At 48.6% G+C, this 20,319-nt stretch overlaps 2 protein-coding genes across 2 annotated transcripts in view; both read left to right on the forward strand.

The window, feature by feature from the left end:
• Positions 1-275: 275 nt before the first annotated feature.
• LOC140193748 (pancreatic alpha-amylase-like) lies at positions 276-2,666 on the forward strand. The gene is made up of 2 exons (XM_072250915.1): positions 276-398; positions 2,460-2,666. Exons 1-2 carry the CDS (start codon positions 277-279, stop codon positions 2,647-2,649), a joined length of 312 nt encoding a protein of 103 aa, XP_072107016.1. The 5' UTR covers position 276; the 3' UTR covers positions 2,650-2,666.
• Positions 2,667-4,050: 1,384 nt separating this feature from the next.
• The window catches only part of erich3 (glutamate-rich 3), a gene marked incomplete at its 3' end in the record, with an annotated part of 64,677 nt that continues 48,408 nt past the window's right edge, over positions 4,051-20,319 (forward strand). Inside the window, exon 1 of the mRNA XM_072250916.1 lies at positions 4,051-4,109. Coding sequence (XP_072107017.1) covers positions 4,090-4,109 — 20 coding nt within the window. The remainder of the gene's footprint in view (positions 4,110-20,319) is intronic.

A 20,319-nucleotide genomic window follows, 5' to 3' on the forward strand; every position in this document is an offset into this window, starting at 1 on the left:
ATTTTGGACAGATACACAGATTTGAAAGTTCAGAAGGAATGGGTGAAATGGAGGCAAATTATAACAAGTTGTTTGACCTGCTGGGTGTGATATATGTTTTGTGGGTATACTGTGGTTGGGAGGAACTTTATATATAGGTATGGTCAGATGTCAATAAAGTTGATAGGAAAGGTTCAGAGGGATATGGGCCTAGTACAGGCAGTGCAAGGTCAGTATGGATGAGGTGGGCTGAATGGCCTATTTCCCAGCTGTAAGTTGTGGTCTCACTACAGGAACATGGCTATCTTCCGGAACGTGGTGGGCCAAAATCCGCTAACGAACTGGTGGGACAACGGGAGCAACCAGATCGCGTTCGGCCGCGGAGCGCAGGGCTTCATCGCCATGAACAATGATGACTGGTGAGGTTCCACAGGGGTACGGGGGAGCCGCGGCCGCAGGACTGTCACACGGGTAGCCAGGCGTACAGTGAACTAGGCCGTTTGTGTCACAGTGCCGGCTCGCAGCAGAGCGGTTCGCGGTTAATGCGACATTTGCAGCTTGGGGTGACGCCGTCTGTAAGGAGTTTATCCCTTCTCCCCGTGACCTTGTGGATTTCCTTCGGGGGCTCCGGTTTTCACCCACGTTCCCGAGACATGCCTTGTAAATTGTCCTGTAACCAGGCGAGGGGTTAAATGGGTGGAGCAGCTCGTCGGACCGCGCGGGCCGGTTCCATGCTATCTCTAAATACACCAATACCTGAGCCGGGGCAGGCTTCAGGACCCACACAGTACGCCCACCTGTCACTAACGCGAACCCGTGCGAGGAAATCGGCGCACCGCGGGGGAGAAGGTGAACCGCGTTCGTTCACCGCAGCGCCGGCAGAAGACACAGGCGCAGTGTCGCAGGCGGTAAGCCTGCTGCGAAGTGCTCCGCACAGACGAGCTGGTCCGAAACGCCCGTGTCAACTGGGTGACGGGCTGCAATGTTCACGCTGTTCCCCAGGGAGTGCAGCGTCTCAACGATCATAGGGCAAAAGGAGCAGAATTAGACTGTTCAGCCCGTCGTATCTGCTCCGCCATTCAATCAGAACACAAAGTGCCGGAGGAACTCGGCAGGCCAGGCAGCGTCTATGGAAAAAAGTATAGTCGACGTTTCAGGCCGAAACGCTTCGACAGGACAGGAAAAAAAATCTGAGGAGTAGATTTAAAAGGTGGGGGCAAGGGAGAGAGATAAACACCAGGGGACAGAGGGATGAAGTAGAGCTGGGAAGTTGATTGGTGAAAGAGACAGAAGCCCTGGAAGGAAGGAAAAGGCGGCGGGGGTGCGAGAGGATCACCAGAGGGAGGCGACGAATGGGCGGGCAAGGAGATAAGATGAGAGAGGGACAAGAGGATGGTAAATGGTGAAGGGGTCGGGGTCTGGGGGCATTGCCGGAAGTCTGAGAAATCGTTGTTCATGCCATTAGGCTGGAGGCTACCCAAAAGATATATAAGGTGTTGTTCCTCCAATCTAAGTGTGGCCTCATCACGACAGTGGAGGAGGCCATGGATGGACATATCGGAATGGGAATGGGAAGTGGAATTAAAATGGGCGGCCACTGGGAGATCCTGCCTGTTCTGGCGGACCGAGTGTAGATGCTCGGTGAAGCCGTCTCTTAACATACGTCGGGTCTCGCCGATGTACAGGAGGCCACACTGGGAGCACCGAACACAGTAAATGACTCGAACAGACTCACAGGTGAAGTGTCGCCTCACCTGGAAGGACTGTTTGGGGCCCTGGATAGTAGTGAGGGAGGAGGTGCAGGGGCAGGTGTAGCACTTGTTCCGCTTGCAAGGGTAAGTGCCAGGAGGGAGATCAGTGGGGAGGGACGAATGGAGAAAGTGGGGGTAGGGAACGGTGTGTTTGGTGGTGGGATCCAGTTGGAGGCGGCGGAGGTTGGTAGGGTGGTAGATGAGGACAACAGGAACCCTGTCCCTCGTAGGGTGGCGGGAGGATGAGGTAAGAGCAAACTTGAGTGAAGTGGAAGAGATGCGGTTGATGGCGGATTTTCTCTTGTCCGCCATTCCATCGTGGCTGATTTATTATCCCTCTCAGCCCCATTGTCCTGCTTCTCCCCGTAACCTTTAACACCCTGACTAATCAAGAACCTATCAACCTCCGATTTAAATATACCCAATGACTTGGGCTCCATCGCCGTCTTTGGCAATTAATTCTCCAGATTCACCATCCCCTGGCTAAAGAAATTCCTCCTCATCTCTGGTCTAAATGGACGTCCCTCTAGTCTGAGGCCATGTTTTCTGGTCCTAGACTTCTCCACCATAGAAAACATCCTCTGCACGTCCATACGATCCAGGCCTTTCTATAGCCGATAGGTTTCGATGAGATTCCCCCCTCATTCTTCTAAGCTCCTGTCACTACAGTACAGGCCCAGAGCTATTAATCGCACCTCATACGTTGAACGGAGTTTGCTTGTTCTGCAGGGATATGAACATGAAACTACAGACCGGACTGCCTCCGGGCATCTACTGCGACGTGATCTCCGGGCAGAAGGAGGGAGATCGCTGCACGGGACTGCAGGTCACCGTCGACTCCTGCGGCAGCGCTGTCTTCCAGATTAGTAACACGGCCGAAGACCCGATGGTCGCGATCCACGTCAGGGACAAACTGTAATGGTCCGTGATCAATAAAAGGGCAAGATGAGCAGTTCAGTGCGTCAGTTTCTCTCAGTTGGGAGCGTTTACACCTGAACTCGGTTCCGTCGCGACAACTCAGCCCCCTAACCTTCAAAGCTCTCACACCACAGTAGAGCTGTACTGGGGAACGGTACTGAAAGACGGTCGCCCTGTGGGACGGGTGGTACTGAAGGAGCCACCGTGGGAGGTTTGACCATAAGGCATAGGAGCAGAATTAGGCCATTCAGCCCATCGAGTGTCTCTGTCATTCGATCATGGCCGATTTATTATCCCTCAACCCCATTCTCCTGTCTTATCGCCGTAACCTTTGATCCCCTACCTAATCAATGACCTGTCAAATTTCGCTTTAAATATACTCAATTATCCAGCCGCCACAGCTGTCTGTGGCAGTGAGTTCCACGGATTCACCACCCTCTGGCTAAATAAATCCCTCCTCATCGGGACATCTTTCTCTTCTGACGAGTCCTCTGGCCTTCAACTCTCCCATTACTGAAAACGTGCTTCCTATGTCCTCTCTATCCAGGGCTTTCAATATTAGGTGGGTTTCAATGAGATCCCCTTCATTCTTCTAAACTCCCACGAATACGGGCCCGGAGCCATCCAATACTCCTCATATGTCAGCCACCCCCCACCCCGCCATCAGATTTCTGAACGGTCACGAACACTATCGCGTTAATTTGTTTTGCACTGTTTATTTATTTCGCAATTCCTCACACTACACCGCTATACAACGGCTTTCATGACATGCGTCAGTCATAATAAACCTGATTCTGAATCGGAGACAGAACCCCATCTCCTGCCCCCGTCCCCTCCCCTCCCCTCCCGGGCAGCCTCTTTCGATTTTGTGCATTGGGGCCTCCATACTAGACTGATGCAACCCTTCAGAATGTTCTCCACATCTGTCGAGATTTATAACATTCCTTCTTTAACATTTTGGTGACTTCTTGTCCCATTAGGGTTAGTAGCCGTTTATTCTCCAAATACAACAACCCCTAAAACCTAACAACAGGAATTCTGCAGATGCTGGAAATTCAAGCAACACACATATAGGATTTGCACCACCTTTTTAGTCGTACAATCGAGTTCCCTGCTCCAGAAACACCTCCCTAATGCCCAAAACCTCCTCTGACCCCTCAATTTGCTCTCCAACCTCTCAAATCCTCCTCTCTCACTACCTGCCCCTTCTGACGGCCAACTCCCTCTCCCCGCCTACGATTGGAGCTCCTGGGAAAGAGACGTCTGGCTCACAGCCAATGGCGAGCAAGGAAGGCGGGGCGTCGGGCCTGCAGCGCTGGTGATTGGTCGGAGTTGCGAACCACCGCGTGACGTGTGCTTATATGTAGCCCGCCCCGCCCCTTTCCTCCCCTTGGCAACCGGGGAAGCGGGCAGCGCAGTGGGCATCGCGGTGGGCAGCGCTATGAGCCGCACGCAGTCCGGGTAAGGCGAGCTCCGAGAGGCGGGGTGGGTGCGGAAAGAGGAAATGGAGAGGGAGGAGTGCGGTGGAGAAAATGTCCTGGAAAAAGAAACGGAAGGAGGTCATGGGGAGGATGGAGGGATGACAGGATGAGGTTCGAGGCTTTGAGCCGAGGAAGGAGGTTCAGACTCCATTTCTCTCTGTGAACGTAGCGCCAGATATCGGGGATCAGTCCTGCTGTCAGGGCTGAGAGAGTAGGAGGAGGCTCCTCAGTCCTCGCCATTCATAACTAATCTGCCCCAGGCCTCCTCCCCCTTTCTGTGCCATCAAACATTCCTCTCCCTCCTCTTTAACCTCCCCCCACCCCCGTGATCCAGTCTCCATATCCTCTCTGGGGTGGAGGATTCCTGCCATCCACCTTCTGGGAGATGTCCCTGCACACCTCAGTTTTAAATTTCCACCCTTTAAACCTGTAACTCTGTCCCCTCCTTCGGCCTTCCACTGGTCCCTGTCATGTCCCCGCATGGTCTGTTATGTTTCTGGAGGGTCACCCCTCACTGGGGTAGGGGTGTTGAGGAGCAGGGCGCGGAGGTGGAAGTGTGGGTTGGGCGGGTGGGAAGGACTGAGGAAGGGAAGGGCTGAGGGGGTATAAGGGAGAGTGCAAGGAATATGGGGCAGGTGGTGAGAGCGAGCGAGGACCAACTGACTGTTTTTGTGGACTCACGTGGGGACTGTACCTGGTGTGAGGAACTCACCTCTCCTGAGGGATGTTGTCATGGCAACTGGGTGTGCGTTGGGAGACTTTGGTTCCTGGGATGGTGTTGGTTGCCAGGTGGAGGGGAGTAAGGGTTCAGTTGACAGGAGGAAGGTCCTGTTGCTAGGCAGTGGTGGGTGAGGGTGGGGAGAGGGTTTATTCTCTCCACTGGTACAGGAGGGTTTCCTGCACAAGGGTTCACAAGCTGAAACTCCTGCACCATACGTCAGTCAAAGGGATTCTTCCCCATGTTGTTCCGTGTCTGCTCGGAGTGAAGAGGGGTGTGGAAGATACTGGAAGCTTTTCCCCACATGGGGGCCCCAGATGTGTCTCCCCCTTCCCCTGAACTGAGAAGGGGTCTATCATTCACCTGGAGACTGTGGATTGAGATTCAGACGAGATGTATGTACACAAATACATAAGACACAAGAGCAGAGTTGGGTTGTTCAGCCCATCAAGTCTGTTCCATCATGGCTTATACATTATCCCTCTCAGACTCATCCCACTGCCTTACCTCTGACACCCTGACCAATGAAGACCTTATCAGATATGCTCAATAACTTGTCCTCCACTTCTGTCTGTGGCAATGAATTCCACAAATCCATCACCTTCTGGCGAAAGAAATTCCTCATCCCTGTTCTAAATGGACATCCCTCTGTTCTGAGGATGTGCCCTGCGGTCCTAGATTCCCACCAACCCCCGCCCCCTGCCCCCTGCCCCCATATAGGAAACACATCCACTCCATCTAGGCCTTTCAATACTTGGTAGGTTTCATTGAGGAACCTTGTCGTTTTCCTAAACTCCAGAGATTTCAGACCCAAATGCTCTGCATACATCAACCATTTCATTGCCAGGATTATTCTTGTGAACCTCCTCTGGACCTTTCCCAATGCCAGCACCTCTTTTCTTACACGAGTGAGGCCCAAGTGAGGTCTGACCAATGCCTTTTGAAGCCTCAGCATTACATTCTTACAGAGTCCAAGCCTCAGGGACCACTTGGCCTATCCCTCTTGTTCTGACACACAGCCAATGTGTGACCTCTGTGCCACTTCCCTGCACAAACCCCTCACCTTGTCTTTGCCACAATTACTGGACACCAATTGCCCTCCTGAGCGCACTCAGTCTGAGCCTGTAGGGTGGTGGAGGGCTGTAGATCCACTCTCCCACCCTGACCCTCTGCTGTGACTGTGTTCCTGGCAGTGCTGGCAGAAGGTATTAAAGATAAAAGGGTTGCTTTATTTGTCACATGTACATCAAAACATAAAGTAAAATATGTCACTTGTGTCAGCGTCTAACACCATCGGAGGATGTGCTGGGGGCAGTTTGTGTACAGTTCTGGTCACCGAATTATAGGAAAGATGTCAACAAAATTGAGAGAGTACAGAGAAGGTTTACTAGCATAGTACCTGGGTTTCATCTCCTAAGTTACAGAGAAAGGTTGAAGAAGTTGGGTCTTTATTCTTTGGAACGTAGAAGGTTGAGGGGGGACTTGATAGAGGTGTTTAAAATGATGAGGGGGATTGATAGAGTTGACGTGGATAGGCTTTTTCCATTGAGAGTGGGGGAGATTCAAACAAGAGGACATGAGTTGAGAGTTAAAGGGCAAAAGTTTAGGGGTAACATGAGGGGGAACTTCTTTGCTCGGAGAGTGGTAGCTGTGTGGAACGAGCTTCCAGCAGAAGTGGTTGAGGCAGGTTCGATGTTGTCGTTTAAAGTTAAATTGGATAGATATGTGGACAGGAATGGAATGGAGGGTTACGGGCTGAGTGCAGGTCAGTGGGACTAGGTGAGAGTAAGAGTTCGGCATGGACTAGAAGGGCCGAGGTGGCCTGTTTCCGTGCTGTAATTGTTATATGGTTATATAGTTATACGTGTTGCCAAGCTTCTGGCATCAACATGGCATGCCCACAACTCACCTGTACATCTTTGGGATGTGGGACTAAACAGGAGCACCAGGAAGAAAGCCATGCAGTCGGGGGTGGAGTGTACAAACTCCTCACAGACAGTGAATGCCAACTGGTGATTGCTGGTGTGGTAGAGCATTACACTAACTGTCTCGCTACTGGCCACCCCTCTCATAAAGGGCAGCGTGTCCTTCAAAATGGCGAACACTCTGGGCCGTAAGACGGAGGAGCAAATTAGGCCATTCGGCGCATTGAGTCTGTTCTGCCATTACATGTTGGCCGATTTATTATCCCTCTCAACCCCATTCTCCTGCCTTCTCCCCGTAACTTTTGATATATTGAATAACGAAGACCCTGTCCAGCTCCACCTTAAACACAATATGGGACCTCCGCAGCTGTCTGTGGCAAAACATTCTGTAGATTCACCACCCTCTGGCTAAAGAAATTCCTCCTCATCTCTGTTCTAAAGGGATGTCCTTGTATTTGGAGGGTGTTCCCTCTGGTCCTCAGCTCACCCACTATCAGAAACATCCTCTCTGTGCCCAGTCTATTTCGGTTTTTCAATATGCGACAGGTTTAGCTGGTGTTGGAGAAGGCTGTGCACCAAGGACTTCCTCCAGAGTAAGGGAGGGAGAGATTTATGGAGGGTCAGACGGCATGGCAACATGGTAATGCTACACCCTGTCATCTCTGGCCTGGTCTCCTAGCGACGAGATATTGTCACGGCAGCGCTGCAGATGATTAATTCCGGCTGCCTCATCAGGTGTCTGTATGGCAGGCTGCATGCACTGGTGGCTTGTAGCCACGCCACCAGTCTTGCCTAAGCCTCCGCAGATGTGGGGACACGGTTGCTAATGGCCTTGGTTAGTACTGGGCATTGCAGGCAGTTAGAGACCAGTTGTAGAGTCGGCAATGCAGAACCAGGCTATTCAGCCCATCCCTTTCATACTGGCAGCCTTCCACTCCCTTTACCAGCAGTCTGGGTCTGGCTGTACCCAAGCCTCTCCACTGAGTTTGGCTGTGACCACCCTCTCTCCCACCCTATAAAATTATTAATGCTCGCCTGGTAACCCAGCACGTCACCAATAAATGCTCACCACCACTCCCCCTTCTTTTATCTCCCTCCCCTTCCACTCTCCCTTCGTCTACAGCCGTGCCCCCCTCCACTCCCCCCCCCCAGCATCTGCCTCCTCGCTCCCCTTGTTCCACTCTGATCCCTTCTCCATCTGGCAACCCCCACCTCCTCCCTTCTCTTCTAACTCCCCTCCCCCTTCTACCTTCCCTCACCCTCCAGCAAGACATAGGAACAGAATTAGGCCGTTTGTCCCTTCAAATTTGCTCTGCCATTCCATCATGTCTAATTTATTAACCCCTTCAACCCCATTCTCCTGCCTTCTCCCTGTAACCTTTGACACCCTGACTAATTAATAGCCTGTTGAGCCCCACTTTAAATACCCAATGTCTTATTTTCCACGGCCAATTCCACAGATTCACCACCCTCTGACTAAACAAATTCATCCTCATCTCTATTCTAAATGGACATCCCTCTATTCTGAGGCTGTGTGCTCTGATCCTGAACTCCACAACTCGAAGCAACCTCTCCATATCCACTCTAGGCTTTCCGATATTTGATAGGTTTCAATGAGATTCACCCCTCATTCTTTGAAACTCCAACGAGTACAGACTCAGAGCCACCCAACACTCCTCATAGGTTAACCCTTTCATTCCTGAGATAACTCCTCTGAACCCTCTTCAATGCCAGCACACCCTTTCTTCGATAAAACTGCTCACAATACTTAAAGTGCAGTCTGATCAATGCTTTATAAAGCTTCAGTATTACATCCTTGCTTTTATATTCTCGTCCGCTCAAATGAGTGCTAACATGGCATTTGCCTTCCTCACCACCAACTCAACCTGCAAGTTGACCTTGAGGGAATCCTGCAGGAGGACTCCCAAATCCCTTTGCATCTCTGATTTCTGAGTATTCTTCCTGTTTAGAAAGTAGTCAACACCTAATACAAACTGCTGGAGGAACTTGGCAAGCCAGACAGCATCTATGGAAAAGAGTAAACAGTGATGTTTTGGGCTGAGACTCTTCATCCGGAATCTGGATTCTCATAAAATATAGGAGCAGAATCAGGCAATTAAGTCCATCAGCTCTCCTCTGACATTCCATCGTGGCTGATCCCAAATCCCATTCAACCCCGTACACCTGCCCTCACACCATATCCCTTGATGTCCTGACTATTCAGGAATCTATCAACTTCTGCTTTAAGTATATCCACAGACTTGGCCTCCGCCGCAGTCTGTGGCAGAGCATTCCACAGGTTCACTACTCTCTGGCTAAACAATTCTTCCTTACTCCTGTTTTCAAAGGTCACCCCTCAATTTTGAGGCTGTGCCCTCTAGTTCTGGATACCCCCACCAGAGGAAACATCCTCTCCACATCCACCCTATCTAGTTCTTTCAACATTCGGTAGATTTCAACGAGATCCCCCGCATTCTTCGAAATTCCAGTGAGTACAGGCCTAAAGCTGCCAAACGCTCCTCATATATTAACCCGTTCTTTCCCGGAATCATCCTCATGAACCTCCTCTGGACTGTCTCCAATGACAGCATATCCTTTTTGATTTATGGGGTTTCCCCAAAACTGCTGACAACATTCCAAGAGCGGCCTGACTAATTTCTTAAAAAGCTTCAGCATTATCTCCTTGTTTTTATATTCTATTCCCCTTGAAATAAATGCCAACATTGCATTTGCCACATTTACCTTCTGGGAGTCTTGCATGAGGACTCCTATGTCCCTCTTCATCTCTGTTTGAACCTTCTCCCTATTTAGATAGTCTGCACTATTGTTGCCTTTATCAAAATACATTATCATACACTTCCCAACACTGTATTCATCTGCCACTTTTTTGTGATGAAGGGTCTCGGCCTGAAACGTCGATGGTTTACTCTTTTCCATAGATGCTGCTTGGCCTGATGAGTTCCTCCAGCATTACTTTGATTAACAGCGTTCGCAGATTTTTCTTCTTTGTCATGGTCAAGAACTAAATTCCTTCTACCAAAGTGCATGACCATGCACTTACTGACACTGTTCCATTTGCCACTTCTTTGTCCAGTCTCCTTCTGGCTGACTCCATGCTTCCTCAACACTACCTGCCCCTCCATCATCTGCGAAGTTTGCAACAAAGCCATCAATTCCGTCACCCTTATAACATAAAAGGAAGCGGTCTTAACACCGACCCCTGTGGAACATGGCTAGTCAACCAGAAAAGGCTCCCTTTATTTCCCGTCTTTGCCTCCTGCCTATCAGCTACTGCTGTATCCCTGCTGGAATCTTTCCTGTAATACCATGGGTCTTAACTTGTTAATCAGCCTCACGTGTGGCACCTTGTCAAAGGCCTTCAGAAAATCCAAATACACAACGTACACCAATTCTCCTTTGTCTGTGCTGCCTGTTATCTCCTCAGGATTCCAACAGATTTGTCCAGCAAGATTTCCCCTTAAGGAAACCATGATGACTTTGCTCTATTTTATCATGTGCCTCCAAATACGTTGAGACCTCATCCTTGATGGACTCCATCTTTTCAACCACTGAAGTCAGGCTAACTAGCCTATAATTTCCTTTCTTTTGCCTTCCTCCCTTCTTAAAGAATGGAGTGACCTCCTCACTACTCTACCTGCTTGCCTCATCTTATTCCCACCCCACACCCCCCTTCCCTGCCTCCTCTCCCCACCCCTTCCACCTCCACTTCCACTCCACTTCACCCCATGCCTGCAGAGGGGGGTAACTGAGGAGGTTAGCCAGATGCTATTATAGCTGGGGGTGCTGGAGTTTGAAGTTCAGTTGTGGTGCTGTCTGTGAGGAGTTTGAATGTTCTTCCCGTGACCGCACAGGTCTTCTCCAGGTGCTGCGGTTTCCTCCCACAGTCCACAAGACAGTCAGGTTGGTAGGTTCATTGGTCATTGTAAATTGTCCCGTGATTATGCTAAGGTTAAGTAGATAGGATGTGGGCACGTGGCCAAGTGGTTAAGGCACTGGACTGGAGGTCATGAGTTCGAGCCCCAGCCGAGGCAACGTGTTGTGTCCTTGAGCAAGGCACTTAATCACACGTTGCTCTGCGACGACACTGGTGCCAAGCCGTATGGGTCCTAATGCCCTTCCCTTGGACAACATCGGTGTTGTGGAGAGGGGAGACTTGCAGCATGGGCAACTGCCAGTTCTTCCATACAACTTTGCCCAGGCCTATGCCCTGGAGAGTGAAGACTTTCCAGGCACAGATCCATGGTCTCGCAAGACTAACGGATGCCTTTATTTATTTATGTAGATAGGTTGTTGGGTGACACAGCTCGAGGGCTGTGGGGCGGAATTGTTGGGATTGGGTGACACAGTTGGAGGCTGGGGGGACGGGGTTGTTGGGTGGCATAGCTCAAAGGCTGGGAGGACGGGGGTGGGGGGGCGTTCCACGCTGTATCCCGAAATGAAAAAGGTAGAACTCCTCACTCTTCCCTCCAGTCCCGTTAGGGGGTGGGTGTTTAATCCTTGGGGCCCTGCTCCCAGCTATCGAACTGGGCGAGGTTCCCTGAGACAGAGGGGAGCAGAGGTGAGGTCTGAGCTGGGCTCGGCAGGGATTAGAGTGCAAGATCAGTCTCATCATCACAGTCCTGTGTGTGATGAAATGTGTTTTGTGGCAGCAGTACAGTACAGTGTAAGACATAAAATATATCTTACAATGAAAATATACAGTGCATAAAAAGTAAATGTGTATTGCAACATGAGTGAAATGTTGAGGTTGCGTTCCCGCCAGGTGAGACGTAGGGTGAGGCTGGTCAGCAGTGAGCAGGGGTCCAAAGAGTGGAGCTGCTGCTGCTGTGATTTGGGAGTCAGGAGTCTTGGTTACAGTATTTGCTTGGTAAATATTTGTTTGACTGTACCAGTAACTGTTGTCTGGGCACCTCCCTACTCGAACAGAACAGGACAATTAGTGTGCGGAGCCATTGATCCAGGTTCAGTCCCGACCTCCGGCGTTGTCTGTGTGGGAGTTGCCCGTTCCCCCTATGACAGCGTGGGTCGCCCTCGGTTGTCTGATTTCATCCCACATCCCAAAGACTAGCTAATTTCCTGGACTGTTGGATTACAATCCAAAGTCACTTTACACTTTTTTATTGTTGCAGAGTAGCCTCATGCATTTTCCTGAGCATCAGGAATAGGGGCAGAATTAGGCCATTTGGCCCATCAAGTCTGCTCCACCATTTCATCACGGCTGATTTACGGATCTCAACCCCATTCTTCTGCCTTCTCCCACTGTCGGAAGCATCATCTCCACATTCACTCTATCCAGGCCTTTCAATGTTCGATGGGTTTCAGTGGGATTCCCCTCTCCAGGGAGTACAGGCCCAGCGCCATCAAACGCTTGGCATCTGGGAACTGTAAGAGTGTTGAGTGAACTCTGCTGAGCAGGACTAAAAAGTTCAAAATCCTGGTTATTAGCATCTTGCTTCTGTGACCGTACAAACGTGCCCACCTTACAAACTCGGAACAGTCACATCAGAGTGACACACACAAAATGTTGGAGGAAATCAGCAGGTCAAGCAGCACCTATGGAGGAGAACAAAGAGTCGATGTTTCGGGTTGAGACCTTTCATCACAAGGTAATAGGTGAAGCCAGGTGTTTGGAGTAGGGGGCATGAAGTAAGAAGCTGGGGGGTGATAGATGGAAAAGGCAAAGGGCTGAAGAAAGAGAAATCTGATAGGAGAGGAGCAACACTCACAACACGCTGGAGGAACTCAGCAGGTCGGGCAGCATCCGTGGAAAAGATCGGTCGACGTTTTGGGCTGGAACCCTTCGTCAGGTTCCAGCTGGAAACGTCGACTGATCTTTTCCACGGATGCTGCCCTACCTGCTGAGTTCCTCCAGCGTGTTGTGAGTGTTGCTTTGACCCCGGCACCTGCAGATTATTGTGTGTATATGATAGGAGAGGAGGGTGGATGATGGGAGAAAGGGAAGGAGGAGATACACCAGGGGAGGTAATAGGCAGGTGTGGAGAAGGGGTGGGAGGGCAGCGTGGGGAAATGAAGAAGATGGAAGGGGGAGCAGGACGAAAATACCAGCAGTTGGAGAAATCGATGTTCATGCAGATCCATATTCCCAGAACGGCAGCTGTGATAATGACGTGAAAAGCAGCCTCACCTGTGTCCCGGACGCAGTGTTACTCAGGGGAAATCAATACGTTTTGTTAATGGAAAAAAGATTAGCTTTATTATGGTGATGTTTTGTTGCCTGTAGTGGTCTGTAATATTCTGCTGAACGTGGTGAGAATGGTGTGTTGGTGCCAGAACGTGTGGCCCCAGCACATCCTGAGGGCGCATCCATTGTTAACACAAACAGTGGAAGTCTGCCCCAATGTGCAGCCCCCAGGGCTGGCAGAGTGCTCTAAATCTGTTTTGCAGGGATTTCCACACTGGGACTTGATCATTTTACAGAATTCTGGCAATGTCGCGGGTCGAGGTGAAGACCTCTGGTAGGTCACCCTTTGGCTGACACAGCTCTCCAATTCAGTCCTCCTGGCAAAGTATCCAATCAATGTGCATGTGCTAAACAAGTCTGAGTTTAATCCTGAAGCATGGAAATTTATAGTGAAATGAATTGTTTTGCATCAATGGCCGGCACAGTCCGGGAATTGTGCTAGGGACATCCCACAAACGTAGCTGGACTCCCCACGCACACAATTCACTCAGCTTAACCGGCACATCTTTGGAATGTGGGAGGAAACCAGGGAACTGCTGAAATATCCAAATACCTGTTAAATCTTGTATACTGGGCACTGGGAACAAAATGAGTTTGTTACAAATGACTCTTAGATTGGCCTGTGGATGACAGAAAGTGGAGGGCTATGTAGGAGGCAAGGGTTAGGTTGACCTTGGAGTAGGTTAAAATGTCAGTACAACATTGTGTCGAAGGGCCTGTACTGTTCTAAAAGTCAGAATCAGATTTAACATCAGAGGTATAGTTTGTGAATTGTTTTGTTTTGCGACAGTGGTGCATTGCAATATGTAATAAAAACCATGAATTGCAATAAGAAATACATATAAAAAGAGAACAAAAAAAGTGAGGAGGTGTTTATGGATTCATTGTCCATTCAGAAATCTGATGGCAAAGGGAAAAAGCTGTTCCTAAATCTCTGAGTGTGTGTCTTCAGGCTCATTCATGTACCACCACCTTGATGATAGCACTGAGAAGAGGGCATGTCCTGGGTGATGGGGGCCTTAATGTAGCATCACCTTTTGAAGATGTCCTCGATGGGGCTGGTTGGGTTTGCAACTTCCCGCAGCTTTTTCGATCTTTGCATTGAAGCCTCCGTACCAGACGGTGATGCAAACAGTCAGAATGCTCTCCACCGTACACCTGTAGAAATATGCTGGAGTCTTTGGTGACATACCAGGTCTCCTCAAACTTCTGATGAAATATACGCTCGACAAGTATCCCGTTGAATGGGTGAAGAGTCCACTCCTATATCTGTGTACAAGCCCTGGTGAGAGGGTTACACCTGTAACACTGCAGCTACATTTATTGGTTTTTAGCAGCTTCTGAACCGGCAATGAGGTGCCACTCCTGCCTATCTGTTTCTCTCTGATCAATACACGCACACCCTCCTAACCAGCAACAGTCTCTCCAAATCCATTCATACCCTGCTGACACAGATTCTTCACTGAGTGCCCCTGCTGTTCCCATCTGCCCTCACCAGCTCCCTCATTCGGTTCAATGCTCAGCTGCCTTCTCCAATCAGTTTCTGGCATCTCCAGCCCTCTGTCACCACCACCTGTCATGTAATTCGCTCTAGATGATGACATGGGTAGATGGCGCAGTGAGTATGATGTCTGGCATGCTGGCCTTCATCAGTCATAACGTTAAGTAGAGGAGCTGAGAGGTCAGGTTGCAGTTATACACGTTGCTGAGGCTGCACCAGGAGTAATGTGTTTAGTTTTGGTCTCCCTGTTATTGGAAAGACATTATTAACATGCAGAGTGGCAAGAAAATTGACAAGGATGTTGCCAGGACAGGCTGACCTGAATTATAGGGAGAGGTTGGTTAGGCTGGGTCTTTATTTCTTGGATTGAGGGGTGACTTCATGGCAATGTATAAGATTACCAGAGGTATACGACCATAAAATATAGGAGCAGAATTAGGACATTTGGCCCATCGAGTCTGCTCTGCCTTTTCGTCATGGCTGATTCAGTTTTCCTCTCAGCCCCAATCTCTCACTTTCTCCTTACATCCACTCATGCCCTGACCAAACAAGAATCTATTAACCTTTGCCTTAAATGTACATAAAGACTTGGCCTCCACAGCTGCCTGTAACAATGAATTCCACAGATTCACCACACTTTGGCTAAATAAATTCCTCCTCATCTCCGTTCTAAAAGGACGCCCCTCTATAAATAGGCTGCATAGCTTTCTCTCAGGAAATGGGAGCTGAAAGTCAGAAAGACCAGGTTAAGCTGATGGGCGAAAGATTTAAAATGGACCTGAGGGGCGATTTCTTCACCCAGTGCACCACACACAAAATGCTAGAGGAGCTCTACAGGTAAATTGGATCAGCAAATTTGCTGATGATACATAGAAACATAGAAAATAGGTGCAGGAGTAGGCCATTCGGCCCTTCGAGCCTGCATCACCATTCAGTATGTTCATGGCTGATCATCCAACTCAGAACCCTGCACCAGCCTTCTCTCCATACCCCCTGATCCCTTTAGCCACAAGGGCCATATCTAACTTCCTCTTAAATATAGCCAATGAACTGGCCTCAACTGTTTCCTGTGGCAGAGAATTCCACAGATTCACCACTCTCTGTGTGAAGAAGTTTTTCCTCATCTCGGTCCTAAAAGGCTTCCCCTCTATCCTCAAACTGTGACCCCTCGTTCTGGACTTCCCCAACATCGGGAACAATCTTCCTGCATCTAGCCTGTCCAATCCCTTTAGGATTTTATACATTTCAATCAGATCCCCCCTCAATCTTCTAAATTCCAATGAGTACGAGCCTAGTTCATCCATTCTTTCTTCATATGAAAGTCCTGCCATCCCAAGAATCAATCTGGTGAACCTTTTTTGTACTCCCTCTGAGGCAAGGATGTCTTTCCTCAGATTAGGGGACCAAAACTGCACACAATACTCCAGGTGTGGTCTCACCAAGGCCTTGTACAACTGCAGTAGTACCTCCCTGCTCCTGTACTCAAATCCTCTCGCTATAAATGCCAGCATTCCATTCGCCTTTTTCACCGCCTGCTGTACCTGCATGCCCACTTTCAATGACTGGTGTATAATGACACCCAGGTCTCATTGCACCTCCCCTTTTCCAAATGGGCCAGCATTCAGATAATAATCTGTTTTCCTGTTTTTGCCACCAAAGTGGATAACTTCACATTTATCCACATTAAATTGCATCTGCCATGAATTTGCCCACTCACCTAACCTATCCAAGTCACCCTGCATCCTCTTAGCATCCTCCTCACAGCTAACACTGCCGCCCAGCTTCGTGTCATCCGCAAACTTGGAGATGCTGCATTTAATTCCCTCATCCAAGTCATTAATATATATTGTAAACAACTGGGGTCCCAGCACTGAGCCTTGCGGTACCCCACTAGTCACTGCCTGCCATTCTGAAAAGGTCCCGTTTATTCCCACTCTTTGCTTCCTGTCTGCCAACCAATTCTCTATCCACATCAATGCCTTACCCCCAATACCGTGTGCTTTAAGTTTGCACACTAATCTCCTGTGTGGGACCTTGTCAAAAGCCTTTTGAAAATCCAAATATACCACATCCACTGGTTCTCCCCTATCCAGTCTACTAGTTATCGCCTCAAAAAATTCTATGAGATTCGTCAGACATGATTTTCCTTTCACAAATCCATGCTGACTTTGTCTGTTGATTTCACCGCTTTCCAAATGTGCTGTTATCACACCTTTGATAACTGACTCTAGCAGTTTCCCCACCACCGATGTTAGGCTAACCGGTCTATAATTCCCTGGTTTCTCTCTCCCTCCTTTTTTAAAAAGTGGGGTTACGTTAGCCACCCTCCAATCCTCAGGAACTAGTCCAGAATCTAAAGAGTTTTGAAAAATTATCACTAATGCATCAACTATTTCTTGGGCTACTTCCTTAAGCACTCTGGGATGCAGACCATCTGGCCCTGAGGATTTATCTGCCTTTAATCCCTTCAATTTACCTAACACCACTTCCCTACTAACATGTATTTCCCTCAGTTCCTCCATCTCACTGGACCCTCTGTCCCCTTATTCAATTGGTCTGCCATGTCCTTGCTCCCCATAATCAATTCACCCGTTTCTGTCTGTAGGGGACCTACATTTGTCTTAACCAATCTTTTTCTTTTCACATATCTATAAAAGTTTTTACAGTCAGTTTTTCTGTTCCCTGCCAGTTTTCTCTCATAATCTTTTTTCCCCTTCCTAATTAAGCCCTTTGTCCTCCTCTGCTGAACTCTGAATTTCTCCCAGTCCTCAGGTAAGCCATTTTTTCTGGCTAATATGTATGCTGCTTCTTTGGAATTGATACTATCCCTAATTTCCCTTGTCAGCCATAGGTGCACTACCTTCCTTGATTTATTCTTTTGCCAAACTGGGATGAACAATTGTTGTAGTTCATCCATGCAATCTTTAAATGCTTGCCATTGCATATCCACCGTCAACACTTTAAGTGCCATTTGCCAATCTATCTTAGCTAATTCACGTCTCATACCTTCAAAGTTACCCTTCTTTAAGTTCAGAACCTTTGTTTCTGAATTAACTATGTCACTCTCCATCTTAATGAAGAATTCCACCATATTATGGTCACTCTTACCCGAGGGGCCTCTCACGACAAGATTGCTAATTAACCCTTCCTCATTGCTCAAAACCCAGTCTAGAATAGCCTGCTCTCTAGTTGGTTCCTCGACATGTTGGTTCGAAAAACCATCCCGCATACATTCCAAGAAATCCTCTTCCTCAGCACCCTTACCAAGTTGGTTCACCCAATCTACATGTACAAAGATTGGAGGTGTAGTAGACAGTGAGGAAGGTTTTCAGGGCCTGCAGAGGGACTTGGACCAGCTGGAAAAATGGGCTGAAAAATGGCAGATGGAGTTTAATACAGACAAGTGTGAGGTATTGCACGTTGGAAGGACAAACCAAGGTAGAACATACAGGGTTAATGGTAAGGAACTGAGGAGTGCAGTGGAACAGAGAGATCTGGGAATACAGATACAAAATTCCCTAAAAGTAGCATCACAGGTAGATAGGGTTGTAAAGAGAGCTTTTGGTACATTGGCCTTTATTAATCAAAGTATTGAGTATAAGAGCAGGAATGTTATGATGAGGTTGTATAAGGCATTGTTGAGGCTGAATCTGGAGTATTGTGTTCAGTTTTGGTCACCAAATTACAGGAAGGATATAAATAAGGTTGAAAGAGTGCAGAGAAGGTTTACAAGGATGTTGCCGGGACTTGAGAAACTCAGTTACAGAGAAAGGTTGAATAGGTTAGGACTTTATTCCCTGGAGCGTAGAAGAATGAGGGGAGATTTGATAGAGGTATATAAAATTAGGATGGGTATAGATAGAGTGAATGCAAGCAGGCTTTTTCCACTGAGGTAAGGGGAGAAAAAAACCAGAGGACATGGGTTAAGGGTGAGGGGGAAAAAGTTTAAAGGGAACATTAGGGGAGGCTTCTTCACACAGAGAGTGGTGGGAGTATGGAATGAGCTGCCAGAGGAGGTGGTAAATGCAGGTTCTTTTTTAACATTTAAGAATAAATTGGGCAGATACATGGATGGGAGGTGTATGGAGGGATATGGTCCGTGTGCAGGTCAGTGGGACTAGGCAGAAAATGGTTCGGCACAGCCAAGAAGGGCCAAAGGGCCTGTTTCTGTGCTGTAGTTTCTATGGTTTTCTATGGTTTCTATGAGAGAAGAGAGGAACCCGATGGCAGTTATATACAGGCCATCAAACCATAGCTGGCAAATGGACTACAGGTTACAACAGCAAATAGAAAAAGCATGTCAAAAGGGCAATATAATGATAGTCATGGAAAATTTTAAACATTCAGGTCGATTGGGAAAATCAGATTGCTAGTGGATCTCAAGACAGTGAATTTATTGAATGCCTGCAAGATGGCATAGTCATAGTCATACTTTATTGATCCCGGGGGAAATTGGTTTTCGTTCCAGTTGCACCATAAATAATAAATAGTAATAAAACCATAAATAGTTAAATAGTAATATGTAAATTGTGCCAGGAAATAAGTCCAGGACCAGCCTATTGGCTCAAGTTGCCTGACCCTCCAAGGGAGGAGTTGTAAAGTTTGATGGCCACAGGCAGGAATGACTTCCTATGACACTCTGTGTTGCATCTCGGTGGAATGAGTCTCTGGCTGAATGTACTCCTGTGCCCACCCAGTACATTATGTCGTGGATGGGAGACATTGGCCAAGATGGCATGCAACTTGGACAGCATCCTCTTTTCAGACACCACCGTCAGAGAGTCCAGTTCCATCCCCACAACATCACTGGCCTTATGAATGAGTTTGTTGATTCTGTTGGTGTCTGCTATCCTCAGCCTGCTGCCCCAGCACACAACAGCAAACATGATCACACTGGCCACCACAGACTTGTAGAGCATCCTCAGCATTGTCCGGCAGATGTTAAAGGACCTCAGTCTCCTCAGGAAATAGAGACGGCTCTGACCCTTCTTGTAGACAGCCTCAGTGTTCTTTGACCAGAAGTAAGTGGGGGTGGGGAGGAGTACCAAGGGAAGCGATGGGCAGCCAAGGAGATGACATGAGAGAGGGACAAGGGACGTTTCACCAATCAGCTTCCCAGCTCTTTGCTTCTTCCTCCTCTCCAAGTTTCACCTATCATCTGGTGTTTCTCTCTTCCCTCCCTTGCCCTCCCCCCCCCAAACCTACTCCACAGCCTTTTTTTTCCTCCAGTCCTGATGAAGGGTTTCAGCCTGAAACGTCGACTGCACTTTTCTCCATAGATGCTGCCAGGTCTGCTGAGTTCCTCCAGCATTTTGTGTGTGTTGCTCAGATTTCCAGCTTCTGCAGGGTTTTTTTCTTGTTTCTGGGGCTAGCATTTCCTAATTTTGTTTCACATTTTCAGCATTTGCTATATTTTGACTGTGACCACATGAAAAACACAAGTCCTTGTCTCTGCATTGGACAGGTACATGGTTAGGGAAGGTTTGAACCGGGGTTCCCAACCTGTTTTATGCCATGGACCCCTACTGTTAACTGAGGGCTCTGTGGACGCCAGGTTGACAACCCCTAGTTTAGAGGCATGTGAACCAAACACAGGCAAATGGGTCTGGCTTGGTGGGCATCGTTAGCAAGGATGAGTTGGGCTGAAGGGTCTGTTTCTGTCTGCCTGACTGTTATCCCCTCCCATCCTCTGTCACTATTCCCACTCTCCCTTCCTCCATCTGCCTGTCATCCAGCCTCTTACTGAGATTTACCCATCACCTGCTGGATTCACCCTCACCCATTCTATACAGTCCACCTGACAGTCTCAACCTGGAACATTAA

Source organism: Mobula birostris, unplaced genomic scaffold (assembly GCF_030028105.1).
Source record: "Mobula birostris isolate sMobBir1 unplaced genomic scaffold, sMobBir1.hap1 scaffold_798, whole genome shotgun sequence".
Classification (NCBI taxonomy): domain Eukaryota; kingdom Metazoa; phylum Chordata; class Chondrichthyes; order Myliobatiformes; family Myliobatidae; genus Mobula; species Mobula birostris.